Source organism: Camarhynchus parvulus, chromosome 1A (genome assembly GCF_901933205.1).
Source record: "Camarhynchus parvulus chromosome 1A, STF_HiC, whole genome shotgun sequence".
In the NCBI taxonomy this organism is placed as follows: Eukaryota; Metazoa; Chordata; class Aves; order Passeriformes; family Thraupidae; genus Camarhynchus; species Camarhynchus parvulus.
Window position 1 is genome coordinate 43,847,019 of NC_044586.1, and position 15,615 is coordinate 43,862,633.

Genomic DNA, 15,615 nt, shown 5'->3' on the forward strand with positions numbered 1-15,615 from the left:
CATCCTCTTTTCCCCTTACACAGGAAATTACATCTGTGCATTTGGCATACAAGGATTTCTACTAAGATCTTTAGTAAATGTGACAGTACCCCACTTAGGGGTACCGCCTTGCCTCCTGGTGGCAAAATTAAGAGCAAGTTGTAGGCATTAACTTTTCAACACAAACTTTTATTTTTCTGCAAGCCTCAATTTCATCTCATTTCCCAGACCAAAGGAACAGATTATATTTTTACTGTTTCAGTCAGTATGTCTTAGTATTTTAGTATAAACTGGGCCATGTGCATAAAAACATACTATTGATCCTCAAAACAGCAGAATGTTTTCTGTATGTTTATCTCACACATTGTCTGTTCACTCTACTAATAAACTTACATGTTGAAATAAAATATTAAATGTCCTTAAATGCACATAACACAAAGAACCACCTCAAAGACTTGCCAAATTGTAATTTAAATTGTCCCAATGCCCATATTACTTCACACAGTCCAACACCTTTCTTCTACACTGTTATGGAATGCCTGGGTGGTCACTATGCCAAGTCCTCCAGGGCCTGGAAAGGACACATAAATCCAAATGCTTGACACTTAGCTTTTGCAATTCTGTCTATCTATAACAGCAACCCCTTCAAAGTTATTTATCAATGTCAATTAAGCATTGATCTTAAGGTTTGTAAAAAATGTCAATGTGAATTTTAGCACTAAAGGCAGGGGAGAAAGGGCATAAATGTGTATTGCACAATAGCCTTCAGAAACAAAGTCTAGGTGAAGTGTAAAGTCTATATTCTGAAATAAATTAAGCAGTGAATGTATACTACTTTATATAAGAAAACACAGAAGCTTTTGAATGTGTACTACTTTATATAAGAAAATACAGAAGCTTTTGTATTACATGCATTGGAACAAAATGTACACTCAAAGTCAAATTTGTTTTACTCCACAAAAAGAAAGTACATACCAAAAATCCGGAAAGCACACATTTGATGCCACAAGTGGCATTGATGCCACAAGGTTTCAGTCCTTATTATAATTTGGGACCTGAAGGCAGTCTACAGACTTCAGATTCTTGCAGAGCTACAGGGAAAAGAAGCAATTGCTAGTGTAATTTTTTTCTTCCCTTATCACTCTGAAGACACTTTTTTGCTAATACTCCTTGCAATTGAGGTTACTGAAGTCAAAATAAGAAAGTCAGTGATTAGCCTGAATTTGCCAAGATGACAAGCTATTTATTATAGGGTACATATTTCCTTCTAAATAACATTTTAAAGAAAAGAAAAAAAAGTTTTCTTTCTAGACAGCAGCTACAAAAAGTATTAAAAATTATAAAACCTGAGGATTTTCAGTTTCATATATTTCTGTATAAATATCTCGCAGGCTTGCCTAAGAATGTCATTAGGAATGTGCATTAATCCAACCATTCCATTTCCCTTTCATTATAGATAAATTACATTCTTTATAGTTACAAACTTTATGTAAAAAAGTTAAGCATTCATGCTCTGTAGGATTTTTCTCAGTGTTTACATTTTCAAAGCCAACAGAAATTAGTCTGCTTCTAGAGATAACTGAAAAAGAAAATATTTTAAAGGGGGATAAAATATGTAGAAAAATCTCACTGATATATTTTACTTTATACTCTGTGGATCTTCATCTTTCTGTATAACAATACTCCCCTGGATGTATGTCAAGCTAAAAGTCTAAAGACATATTACTATATTAACTTAATTTATGCTATCTGGATACCACTATAATACTCCAGACACCACAATCATTTTCCTTTCTTACTTGCAATAATTAACAGTACAGAGCAAAAGATGGCTAAATTAATTTATAACTTTATAGCTTCTTATACTAATTATTTCCTCTTCTTGTATTTTAGGTCATCTTGTCGTTCCTGCAAACACTAATCAATCATGGGATTTGAAGTTAATACTACTAAATAAATGAATTGTTTAATCTCCTATGACCATCTATACATACTTCATCTTTACAAAGCTCATCAATTTTATGTCATCAAGGACAAAGTGACCTTCATTTCCACAAAATGCTTCTTACTACTGGACAAGTTGGTTACAAATTTATCACATCCTCAGGAAGGAAGTCCTTCACGATCGTCATTTGATAAATGCAAGACTGTGCTGTATTAATTGACCAGGTCATACTGAATTCTAAGACTATAACTGTGGAATACTAAAGGGTCTGTTAGTTTCCTGAACCTTTGGGCTAAGATGAAGGACCTGCAACTCAAAATTAATTTACTGCTTGGTCTAGTTACCACTGCTCTACTACAAGCCGTAGGAAGAAAAGCAGACTGCCCAGAGTCATGTATATGTGAAATCAGACCATGGTTCACCCCCAGGTCTGTCTACATGGAAGCTCCAACAGTAGACTGTAATGATTTAGGCCTTTTTCATTTTCCAGCCACGCTGCCTGCTGACACACAAGTTCTACTTCTACAAACTAATAATATTGCAAAAATTGAACACTCAGTAGACTTCCCAGTGAATTTAACTGGTCTAGATTTATCTCAGAACAATTTATCCTCAGTGACCAGTATTAATCTTAGAAAGATACCACAGTTACTGTCAGTGTACCTTGAAGAAAACAAACTTACTGAGCTCCCTGAAGAATGTCTCTCTGGACTCAACAATCTACAAGAGCTTTATATTAATCATAATCTGCTTTCTGTGATTGCACCAGGAGCTTTCATAGGCCTCAATAATCTTCTCAGACTTCATCTCAATTCAAATGGTCTGCAAGTGATCAACAGAAAGTGGTTTGAAGCTACTCCTAATCTTGAAATTCTCATGATTGGAGAAAATCCAATAATCAGAATTGAAGACATGAACTTCAAGCCTCTTAGCAATCTGCGCAGCCTAGTTTTAGCAGGTATAAATCTCACTGAAATACCAGATAATGCTTTGGCTGGCCTTGACAACTTAGAAAGCATTTCCTTTTATGACAACAGATTTGTTAGAGTGCCCCACATCGCTCTTCAAAAGGCTACAAATCTTAAATTTCTGGATTTAAATAAGAATCCCATTAACAGAATACGACGAGGAGATTTTAGCAATATGCTGCACCTAAAAGAGTTAGGAATTAATAACATGCCTGAACTGATTTCTATAGATAGTCTTGCTGTTGACAATTTGCCAGATTTAAGAAAAATAGAAGCAACCAATAACCCCAGATTATCATACATTCACCCCAATGCATTCTACAGACTTCCCAAGCTGGAATCGCTGATGCTCAACAGCAACGCGCTGAGCGCACTGTACCGCAGTACAGTGGAGTCCCTGCCTAACCTCAAAGAAGTCAGCATACACAGCAATCCCATCAGGTGTGACTGTGTCATCCGCTGGATTAACATGAACAAAACAAACATTCGGTTCATGGAGCCAGAGTCCCTGTTTTGTGTAGACCCTCCTGAATTCCAAGGTCAGAATGTGAGACAGGTACACTTTCGGGAAATGATGGAAATCTGTCTTCCTCTGATAGCTCCTGAAAGTTTTCCATCTACATTGGATTTAAAAGCTGGCAGCCATATTTCTTTGCATTGCAGAGCAACAGCAGAGCCAGAACCTGAAATCTACTGGATAACACCATCAGGACACAAACTTTTGCCTAATACTATCTCTGATAAATACTACATTCATTCCGAAGGAACTTTAGACATAAGTGATGTAACACAAAGAGAAAGTGGCTTATACACATGTATAGCAACAAATTTAGTTGGGGCAGACCTAAAGTCAGTCATGATTAAAGTGGATGGCTCTTTCCCTCAGGAACACAATGGATCTGTAAATATTAAAATAAAAGACATAAAATCTAATTCTGTTTTGGTTTCATGGAAAGCAAATTCTAAAATTCTGAAGTCCAGTGTAAGATGGACAGCCTTTCCGAAAGCTGAAGACTCCCAGGCTGCACAGAGTGCTCGAATACCATCTGATATAAAGGTATATAATCTTACACATCTAAATCCATCAACTGAATACAAAATTTGTATAGACATTCCCACTATCTATTCTCAGAATAGGAAACAGTGTGTCAATGTAACCACAAAAGGACTGGACTTGGAAGTGAAAGGCTATGAAAAGAACAATATAATAGGATTCCTTGCCGGCCTTGGTGCTCTTTTGGGAATCATATCTGTGATATATCTCTACAGCTGCATCTCTCAAGATATGAACTATGGCATTGGACACAGCTATCTAAGGAATTACCTGAAGAAACAATCCTTTTCACTCAATGAGCTTTATCCTCCTCTAATCACTCTTTGGGACATGGGCAAAGAAAAAAGCACAGCGATGGAAGTAAAAGCAACTGTAATAGGTGTACCAACAAATATGTCATAAATATGTCAGTATATCACTTACTTTCTGAAATAAAAAGCACATGACTGTATTTGTGCTGAATAAAAAGGCAACAAGAAAAACATATTTCTCTTAGGAACTAGATGGCCAGACTTTGTTGCTGCCAACAAATGGAATATATATGATTCAGTATGAGAGAAGAATTTTAATTAACTGGCTTCTAAGGGTATTCTACCAACCAAATAAAATTAACTTCATATTCTAGAACTTTCATGGGACTTTTAAGTCTGGAATACAGTGGAAGTAGCCAAGAACATTTTCTGTATTTTTTTTTAAATTATTATATAAAAGTAGTGGAACTGAGCAATACCTCCTCCTGTGCTGTATTACACAAAATAGCCACGAGTTTTTGCAGTGAACAGATATACTAGGATTGACATATGGTGTAATGAAATGGACAAATTCTGTAGAGTAGACACAGTGAGTATGTGAATTTTTTTTAATGAGAAAATACATTTTTGATTAAAATCAAAATACTTTTTGTCTTGTTTGTTTCTAAAGAAAACACCTCACCTTTCTGGGAGTTCTTGTCTGACAATAACAAACACAATCCAAAGTCTGATAAAATATCTCTTTACATATTCTCCTCTCTCCTGAAAATGGTAATCTGAGCACAAACGATATTTTTGTTGATTTTAGGCTGTACAATGTTTCTAACGGAAATGTAAGTTTAGTGATAGTTTTTTATCAAATTTTATTTACTCTAAGAGCATTATGAAGGCAAAAGCGGTGTTGGAGATGAGGCCACTTAAACCCACTTAAATCAGATTTCAGCATGGATATTGGTGAATGAATAGTTCTTTGATCCTTTTATTTTATACACTTTTATGTATCTGTGTGAAATACCTCTGTTCTCTTAGCAACATGTGAGCCTGGAGATCTTTATTTCATTATACCTGTATTACATAATTTTATTACTAGACAAAAGCAGTCTCTTCTAGAATACATGGTAATGCTTTCCATGGTAGTACTGTGAACCACTGTCAGACAAACATAACATCTTTGATGTCTTCACAGAAACATCTCCGTGGGATTAGCCATTTTCCATGACCAAAGACATTCTTTATGTCAAAATCCCCACACAAGCAACAGATGAGCAGTGGAATTCTTGTGCAGCTGTATATAAAAATGGACAGGTTTTCCTTCTACAGATATCCTACATAGGCCTGAAGTCCCTAGGAAGTAATAAATCCACCTTGTAGCTTTAATAGCATAATGCGTATTAACTCGCATTTTTGCACAAACATAAAAAAAAGTAACAGCAGTTTTTTCAGCAAAGTAAAATCTCTTAAAAGTCATAGAAATAACTCAGTTGTGTTGAAGTATGCTTTTTCATAATCTCCTCATTTATACAAAGGTTGTTTTTTTCTACACAAGGCATAGGGCTAAAATTTTCATGTATTTCATTAATTGGGATGTTTACTCTCTTTAATGGAGGAAGAAATTGATAAGGAATTATATTTAATTTCCTCAGAAACAGAAAAGTATTGTTACACACTTGTGTTTCCATTTATTTCATAGTTTTCTCTCAGGAATGCATTAAAATACTTTAATGCATTAATAGCAGTACTTACTGGTTATTCAAACCAGAAGAGTAGAAATAGATTAATTTTTTTTGACATTTGACAGCAAACCTCATTCTGAAATGTGCCACTAATAAAAAAAGAGAAGGCAAACATAAGTATTTGAAATATCTGGCTAGGAAATACCCACAATACAACACTGAAAAAAAAATTATATTACTTTTTTCTATCAGATAATAGACTGAAAGATAATATTTTATTAATAAAAAGATGAAGCATTTACTTTTTGGTAAAAAATTTGCTGCCATTTAAAAAAATAAATTGCAATATTTCATCAGCTAACAAAGTCAAATGCTATCTTACATAGGACCATTTCAGTTTCCAGTTTAGCTAAAATGCCGTTAAATCATAACTCCAAAAAGTACCCATAAAACCAAGATAAGATATTGGAGAAAAATATGTTGATTTATATCCTAAAAGGAAATTTCCACTTCCAAAATTCTGTAATAATCTTATTCTGCTTGTGTATCCTGAAGTAATGACCTCAAGATAACTTAAAATAGAAATTGGGATTCTTCCCATAATGTTGTGCTGGCCAGTAGGACATAATGACCAACAATAATCTTATAAGATATCCCTTTTCATCTGAAGCCAGAAGAGGCTCTTCTGATAAATGTTGCTATATAGTACAGAAAATAAGTTCACATACCAGACAATTCTAGAATAGTTGCAAGAAAAAAAAAATTGAAAAGCAACACTGTGTCAGACATAAAGAAAAAATAATTCTTATTATTGAACTGAATAGGGTGGATGTGTGGCACTGACAAAACAAGAAGTTTTACATGGAAGAAAGTATACAGTAAGTATGAAAAGTTCATTATTAAAACTTCAGAAGACATTTTGACGGAAATAGCTAAATGGAATAGAGGAGACAGCCATTGAACACAATCCAAAAGAGCCAAAAGACTGAAAGTTCATCTCATGCTAAAGATTTGAAAACATACTTCAAAAAATAATAACAATTGCATGCAGCTTTTGTAGAAGTTAGAAAAAAGATGACTAGAAATATATCCAGAGTAAAAAAAAAATCTGGTATTGTCTGCTAGGTAGGAATAAAAAATCCCCACATATTTCTGAAATACAGGTTGACCTTCCAAACTAGTGTTTTGGTAGGTCAGTTGACTGATGTTCCAAATGCGTAATTTGAATAGCTTTTCCTTTAATACCATTGGAAATAATTGGAACCAATTTTCTCAGGAAAAGACAACATAGGTACTCAGGGAAAATGCTAAACAACAACAAAAGAAGAGAGAAGGATTATCAAAACAGGAGAAGGATAATCTAAACACTCAATAAACATGAAACACAGAGAACAAAAATGAAGATAGACGACAAAGTTTGTGAAAATTAAAGGAAAAAAACACCAAACTTCATTTCCACATAGGACAACTATATAAGTTAGATATCTAACAAGAGAATTGCAATTACTCATTTATATGGATAAATTCAATATATTACTGAAACTTGGCTAGCTTGGCATGATTGGAATGTTAAAATACACAATCATAACCTGTCTAGTCAGAACTGTGCTTTGAAACTGAGACTTGAGCTATTCACTTCACCTTCAATAAATATTCTAAAGGAGTTACGTCTTCAATGTTTCCATTACAGGGCAGTGTAAAAATGAAGTACTAAACTATATTCTGTCCATGTTTAGCTGCACCTCAGTATTCTGAGACAAAATGTACAAGCAGCCTTTGTAAATAACATAGGCATACAGTAAAACTAGTAATGAATAATGAAAACAGACCCTATGGTGTGCGACTGACTATGGTTATATTATTTTTCTGGTTACATTAAGTAGTGTTTCATTTCTACAGCTGGGGTGACCAAAAAGAGATAGAAGGCTAAACCAATTGGATATCATGTTTAAAAGACTTGTTCTTTTGAACAATCTGGAAAAACTTTAAATAAACGCGTTGAACATCTACCTACTCAACTACAATATTCTCACAGAGATATAAAGCTGCAGATACATTGAAGTACCTTCAAAGCAACCTAATCTTTTATTGTCATTCCTTCCTTCCTTCAGAAAAAGCTGAAAACTACAAATTAAATTCTTCTTTCAGCTAAAAATGCTTTTTACAAATGTCTCTCGCTTATCTTTCTGTCTCTCAGCTTCAATTATTTTTAGACCCTTTTTCCCAAAGCCCTTTTCTTTGCTTTGATGCAAATTCTCTGTTCCCTTCCATGCTCCCTGTGGGTTCTTTGCTTATTTCCTGCTACTATTGTTGCCAGACTGTCACATCATTTCCAACACTTCCCAGTAAGGACAGATGTTGTCTGAGTTACTAAAAAAAAATTATCAATGAAACATAATACCTGGAGGCAAAATATTTGAATAGAGAAATACAATTATTAAAAAAAGACCTGGCATTTTTAGAGAAAAACCTAGTTGTAAAGCTGATCAGGTAATGGGATTAAGCGTCTCTCAAGGAAACAAAAAGCAGAAATAATGTAACAACATTCCAATGAAAATAATAATATGAGAGCTAGATAAAGCTGGAAGGGCATGCAATTTGGGCAGATGGCCTATTCCTGATCCTAAAATAGCTGATGTTCTTTTTAACATTACAGTTTAGATAAGTGGAAAGCAACTCCATCTGCCTCACCCTTACGTAGCTATTGTTTGTTATTCACGCTAATGACAATTTCACACTGTTCTCCAAACAGCCATAATGCTTTTATCACAAAAGTACATCAAAATCAGTGCTGGTGTCTTCATCTATACACATTTCTTACAGACCAGACCTAGATTCTACAAAAAAAGCCTTTCACCATTCATATACTACACTTTACAGGTCAAAAAGTTTACAACTTTGTCATTCAGCATGTGAGCACAAGTCAGAGTCCATCAGATGGCTGTTGAGAATAACTTTTGAGGGCAGAATCTTGTCATACATTCTTATTTTTTTCTATGAAATTTTACCTTGTGCTGTTAATGTTTATAACTTCTTTTTGTTTTTGTCTCTAATGTGAATGTCAGCTAAACTTCAAAACATACAGCTGAATACTTTACAATACCAGAGAAAGTCAGTTACTGTCTGAAGTCTGCTAAAGACAGCTAAAACACACCTTAGGCATAATGGTGGAATGATTTCATAGGACACAGAAACCGGTTATGAAAATCATCTATTCCTAAATATCCAACACTTAAAAGGAATATAAAGAGGCTAAAAATAGAGTCAGGATTATCACTTTCAATTAAATGCCAAGTGCCCAATAACCATGCCAAATAAAAAACCTGAACCATTTAGAGTTAGCCTCACTATAGTAAAGCAACAAACATAATTAAATTAGAAGTAATCAGCTATGTTTTTCTTTATGTACCAGGTACTAAAAGGATTAAGTTAAATTGTAACTATTAATTCTAGTATCTTAGATTAATCTTATCTTAACAATTAATATAAAATGTTACAATTAATATTAAATGGGATGTTAAATTGTTACATAATTTATTTCATAAATGCTCTGAAGGTATTCATGATAAGTGTATGCCCATTTTTAGCAAACTAAGTGCTATACTAAATATTCATGTGTTATACCATGTTTTTCAAAATATGAAATAATGCTTTCTCCTAAAACACGCGCTTGCAAAATTTAAACTATCAATAACTAAAATATACTGCACGTGCACACCACTATCCCAATTCCATTTATTCTGCAGGAATGTAAAAGGATTTCTTTATGCAAGCTAGGATGAACTGTATCCCCAGGACTTCCAGACTTTTCATTTGACAAGTTCACAATAGTACAGACCAATGTCACAACACTTATAAATCTATCATGTCCAATTCAGCCTTTCAGGCTGCTGAAGTCGAATTTAAAATTACTTCCTTTTCTACCTTCCAAGAAATTCAACCTCTCTTGTACCCTTCACACTTCATTCCTTCACTCAGCAATTCTCTACTGTTTGCTTACACAAAATTACACCAGCAGCAGGCCTCCTTTTCAACCATTTTCTACTTCATTAATACTTCATATTTTTCCCAGCCTCCTATGAACTAGACTACTTCCAGAATACCCTACTTCCTACACTACTTCTAGAGTATTCTTCTCTATGACATTTGTTATCATTTTGTAATTATCAATGACATGGGAGGAAAAAATCCTAAAAAACAACATTAAGAAAAAAGCTGAATTGCTCTCTGGATTTGAAGGCAAATTTCAAGTGAAGCTAGAGGAAAAATGTAACCCTGAAAATTCTGCAGTCTATTCCCCAACCTTCTTCAGCAGGCAGCTCTGCTTTAATAGTATTATGCTAGCTAAAGCTCCCTTTCTTCCCCTCGGTCTTAGGAAAGCTGACTAAAATGGAGGATGTCTACTACAGGTAGAGTAATTTGAAGTTATTTGTAACTTTTGCCATATCTGGATTATTTAAAAAGAGAAAACAGAAAGAGAATAATCTTATTATTCATCCAGCCTTTCAAAAGCATACAAAAATTTATAAGTATACACCAATAAACACATCACACCAAAGCACATACACCAAGGATTAAACACCTCTGCAATTAACTAAAGGTTTAGAACAAAAGAAATAGAAACCTATTCTCAAAGGGTTGTAAATCTTTTCTCCACAACGCTGAGAGGTAGACAACTACCCACCAGTACTTCCTCATATATATTGAAAGCATTTAGGCGTGTAATTGCCACTGAATTTAATAGATACCGATCTCCAACCTGTTAAGGTAGTTTGGACATTACAAAGTATGCCCCTGGATGACCAAAAGCCTAGCCATATCAACCTGTCCACCTGACTGAGAGCCATCAAGAATTTTCATCTGCACAGCTCTACTAAAGACAGTATAAATCCAATATACATCATTCATTTAATTGAAAACATTACATATATTTTTAATTAAGACAAAATGGGAAAAGAATATTATATTATTTATTTAAAATGCTTAGAATAGAATATTTTGTGGAGAGCATCTGTTTTAGGATTAAATAATTCAATATCCATCAAAGAAATTCTGGAGAGTGAAGAAAATTAAACACCAGCAAAGAAATTCTCTATATGTTCAGATATTATCTCGCTACAAACAAAATAATATGCCATACAATATATTCTAAATGACTGCACTTTATGATATCACAAACAATATATAGGTTTACCTCAGATTCTTACTCCTCCTGACCTAAAAGGTTTTCAAGAGTCTGCTCCTGCTATTTATCTCTAACTATAAATTTTACTCCTACCGAATTTCTTAGGCTTCACCTTGTCCTCTTCTTCCTTTTGTCTCCTTCATTTGAAATTTTTTTTGGCTTCAATTATCTTACATATGAAAATTGTCTGTTCTTGTATGTCATGCAACATTGTAATCCCACTATCAGCATTTCTTTTTTATCATTCTAGCAAACAACTCTACTTTTCTCTTGCCAAAATTTATATTCCACCACCCTGGTTGTGTATAAATGATCTAAATGCTTCTTGCTGGAGCACTTATATTAATATGACAAATTTTATGTATAATGTGATGACTTTATAGTTAGTAGGTGTTTACCTTAAGCACGTGAAAACTTTCTCAAAAATGTTTAGAAAATTAACAAAATATAAGAAAGAAAAAATTCTTTAAAAAATCGTAAATTAGAAACCTTCACATGTTGCTAAAAAAATAAAGTGCGGACCATGTAAATATTACAGGTAAAAGTGAGGAAAAATGAGAAACTTTAGATACGCAAAGAGAGATAAGTGAATGGTTAAAACCAACTGTAACATAGGATGGAAAAAATACTTTAGAATAAACCAGAAAAGAGCTGTAAAAATGTGGCCAAAGGGGCCAAAACTGCTGAAAGAACAAGTCTGCAACATGATCAAATCAATAAATAAGAGAAAAAATAAGTTGAATGAACAAAGAAGTGCTACAAGTAGGTTTAAAGACCTACTTAATAATAAAGATATAAAGAAAGACTCAAGGAAAACAAGTGAGTTTGAAGATACCATGAAATATATATGCATATAAAAATTTCAAATTAAGACAAGACTTAACAAAATGGTGAAGAAAGAGAAGACAGCAGCCCTATGTGCTTTTGATTTGGCCAAAAATATATTTAGTACAGCAAAAAGCTGCAAAGAAGATTTACCTTTTTTTAAAATTCCTTTGTTATTGTTGTTTTATTTTCAAATATATTTCAGAATATTCTGAAATAATGCTAAGGAGACAACTATAATTTCCACCCCTTATGATCATGTGTCAAGGGAAAATTTACAATACTAATTCTAAAACAAGAGTAAAAATATTTATTAGAAAGTGAAAAAAAGTGCTTAAGCAATGACAAAGAGCGTTTTGGGGAATTCTGGCTCATATGCAGAAGTCAGTGACAGGTAGTCTCTTTTGGGAGGTTTCATTCAGAAACAACTGAAAGCTGATAACCCTGCATTATTAAGCAAAATACTTTCATAAGGAAATCTCAGAGGGAAGGAGACACTACTGCCTCTAATTAAAGAGAGAGCTAAAGGTCCAGGAGCTGCTTAACAGTATCAATTATAATGTCACTAATAACCAATTAAGGTTTGTGATTTCTCTAAATATTACCAGAGCCAAAACAATATCAAATATTGCTTTTAAGAAGCCTCAAAGTTCTTTAAAAATAATTAATTCTGAAGGATTAACTACAAAATCCATTTAAAGGCAAAAATGAAAGATACTAGGAGGTATTTGAGTTTGTTTTAAATTATGAAAGCGAGTGTATTCCAGCAAAAAGAAGACAATCATAGTTACATAGAATAAAAGCTTGAAGAAAAATAAAAGGGAAGACCAAGAGCAGGGGGGAAACAAAGACAACAAAATCAATTAAATTAAGAGAAAAGAGGGAAGACAAGAATGATCCTGTTTAAAATTAAGTTATAAAAGTCAAGTTAAATATATTTAAGTTACATACTAAAATAACGACTGATGCAAAAGAGTCAGTCAGAATACAGTTACAGAAACCTAGATTTTTAAAAATCATTTTTAAGACTCCTTTTAAAACTCATAGCAAAGTAACTGAAAAATCAGTGAAATTCTGGAAGTAAGAGAGATTGAATAAGCCAACTAGGTGTCTGTATCTAAAACAGAGCTGATCTGCTGAATCTCTGATGATATATTTACAAGTAAATCTGCCTCTCCAGTGCAATATGGAGAGATCTGAACTATGAAGTCCCTACAGTGTTGTGAAGCCCTTCAAGGGTTTTCTAGCTCAGCTCCAAGTGCATTAGGAATTACTAGTTTTACAGAAAGGCACACTGATATCACTCCCATGTAGATTGTATACACAAAGGTGCTGAAATACACAGTACTAGCCATGGTAGTCTGGACAACACCACTCCACACTCAAGGGGTAGAGGCCAATGATTTGTACTGGTTTGAGACCAGTTGAAAGTGGTCTTCCTCAGGGTTTTACTCTGGGATTTAACTTGCTTAATAATGACCTGAAGGAGGAGACAAAATCCTTATCAATCTGACACTACTAATTTGGAGAATGTAGTCAATACATATAATCACTACTGGTGGCAGCCTAGGGCTGCTGTTTAGAGGAATCTAAAATGCTGGAGAATTAGGCCAACAGGCTGATGTGAAATTCAGCTAAGAAATATGTAAAGTTCTGCACCTAGAGTGGACTAACACTTGAATGAGCACCAACCTGTCATTGCCCCACTGGATAGCAGTTCTCCTGAAAATGACCTGGGGCTCCTAAGCACAGCTGGCTAACAGGATACTGGGCTGTATTAACATGAAACTAATAGAAGACTGAGGAAAAGAATGCCCCTTCATTCAGCACTTGTTAGACTACCTCTGTAACACTGTGTCTAATTTTGGATCCCTAATTGCCCAGCCCCATATGAGGCACTGATCAACTGTAGCAAGCTTAGCAGGAGGTTCTCAAGATGACAAGAGCCAGACCTCTACTCCCAAGAAGAAATTCTGAGGCAGCTGGGCTTGTTCAGCCTGGGAAAAAAGAAGGTTTAAGACGAATGAATAGCAACCTTTCCATATCTAAGAGGTGGTTACTGAGAAGACAGAATCAGGCTCATTACTGAGGCGCACAGCAGGAAAATGAGTGACAACCACCTAAAACAGAAGTTAGAGGGAATGGGATTTAACTAGATATAGAAAAAAAATTTAACTATGAGGAAAAAAAATCCTGGGAATAGGCTGCAGAGATATGGTACACAATCATAAGCAAAATTATCTGATTCATAATTGACCCTGTTTTGAGCATGAGGTTGAATAGATGACTTATCTTCCAACCTGAATCATTCCGCAGAGTAACTTTATCCCCAGAGACTATACATGCAATATAACCTCTTCAGAGAAGCAAAAAAAAACTTAGCTGAAATTACTCCAAAATTTGCACAGAAATATCCTCTCACTCTTTTTTTAAAATTATTCCAAGAGTTCTTAAAGAGATGCAACAACTTCAGTAGGTGTTTAGGATTCTTAAATGTCCAGATTTTAAAATATATTCCTAATGCAGACAGCTATTTCCATACTCTTTCAACATGTGGCCATACTTTTTTTCAAATATATTTACTCTACTTTTTTGAGCAAAATCCTTAGGAATTTCTTACATGCCTTTTCTCATGCTCTACCATTTTCATAATGATGCTCTTTGACATATCTAAATGGCATGATTTTGCATAAATGGTGAGCAGCAGACGGTGAAACTGAATATATAAGTTTTGCCTTCTTTTTTTACCAACACAGACATGAGTAACCAGCTATAACTAGCATATATTTTTCTGAAATGTAAAAAATTTTGAATAAATCCATGAACATGAGAAAAATATTCAAGTTCACAAAGCCAAAAAATATTCAGAGTTGGATGGGACCCACAAGGATCACCAAGTCCAACTGAAATGAATGTTGTGTGCAGGAATTGAACCCATGACCTTACCATTCTAAGAACCATGCTCTAACCAACCAACCTAATCTCTCTTTCAAAAAAGCATCAAACTCATGAAACAGAAAATCTTTCCTCATGTACTGTCAATTATGAAATTTCATTTCTTTGGAGTATGGTTTTGTTCCATACCATCACATCATTTGTGGCTTTGCAACTACATCAGCCAATTCCTTCAGGCCTCTGGTGATGCATCTCAGAAGATCCTATAGACTTATGCACATTCAGGTTCTTCAGGTGGACGTGGACCGGATCTTTACTTACAGAGAGGGACTTTGCTCCCCCAGTCCCCATCCCACTGTCCATCCACTCCAGAAGCATGGGAAGAGAGGTTGTTATTGAAGACTGAGGCAAAAAAGATGTTGAGTACCTCAGCCTTCTCTTGCTCTGTTATTGCCAGTTTATCAGCACTTTTTATCAAGGGGTTTACATCTTCTTGGACCTTCCTTTTCGGGTTAACATACCTGTAGGAGCCCTTCCTGTTATTCTTTGTGTACCTTGCTCAATTCCAGCTTCTCCTTGGCCTTTCTCATCCCCCATCCTTGCACAAATGACCTTCACCTCTGTGCTCTTCTTGGGTTACCTGTCCTTGTTTCCACTCCCTGTGGATTTGCTTCTTTGCCTTTAGTTTGACAAGCAGGTCTCTACTCAGCCATGCCAGTGTTTTGCCCTCCTTGCTCTATTTCATGCTTCTGGGCATTTCTACCTCTTGTGCTCTAGAGAAGACTTTCTCAAAGACCTGCCAGCTCTGATCTGCCCCCTTGTCCCAGAGGTCAGGCTACT

The 15,615-nt window shown here is 34.7% G+C and overlaps 2 protein-coding genes across 2 annotated transcripts in view; one reads left to right on the plus strand and one right to left on the minus strand.

Annotated features, from left to right (window-relative positions):
* The window catches only part of LRRN3 (leucine rich repeat neuronal 3), a 32,476-nt gene extending 27,636 nt beyond the window's left edge, over positions 1–4,840 (plus strand). Inside the window, exon 2 of the mRNA XM_030960425.1 lies at positions 1,873–4,840. Coding sequence (XP_030816285.1) covers positions 2,222–4,348 — 2,127 coding nt within the window. The 5' untranslated portion in view covers positions 1,873–2,221 and the 3' untranslated portion in view covers positions 4,349–4,840. The remainder of the gene's footprint in view (positions 1–1,872) is intronic.
* IMMP2L (inner mitochondrial membrane peptidase subunit 2) overlaps positions 1–15,615 on the minus strand; it is a 408,398-nt gene that overhangs the window by 241,078 nt on the left and 151,705 nt on the right. The window lies entirely within an intron of this gene.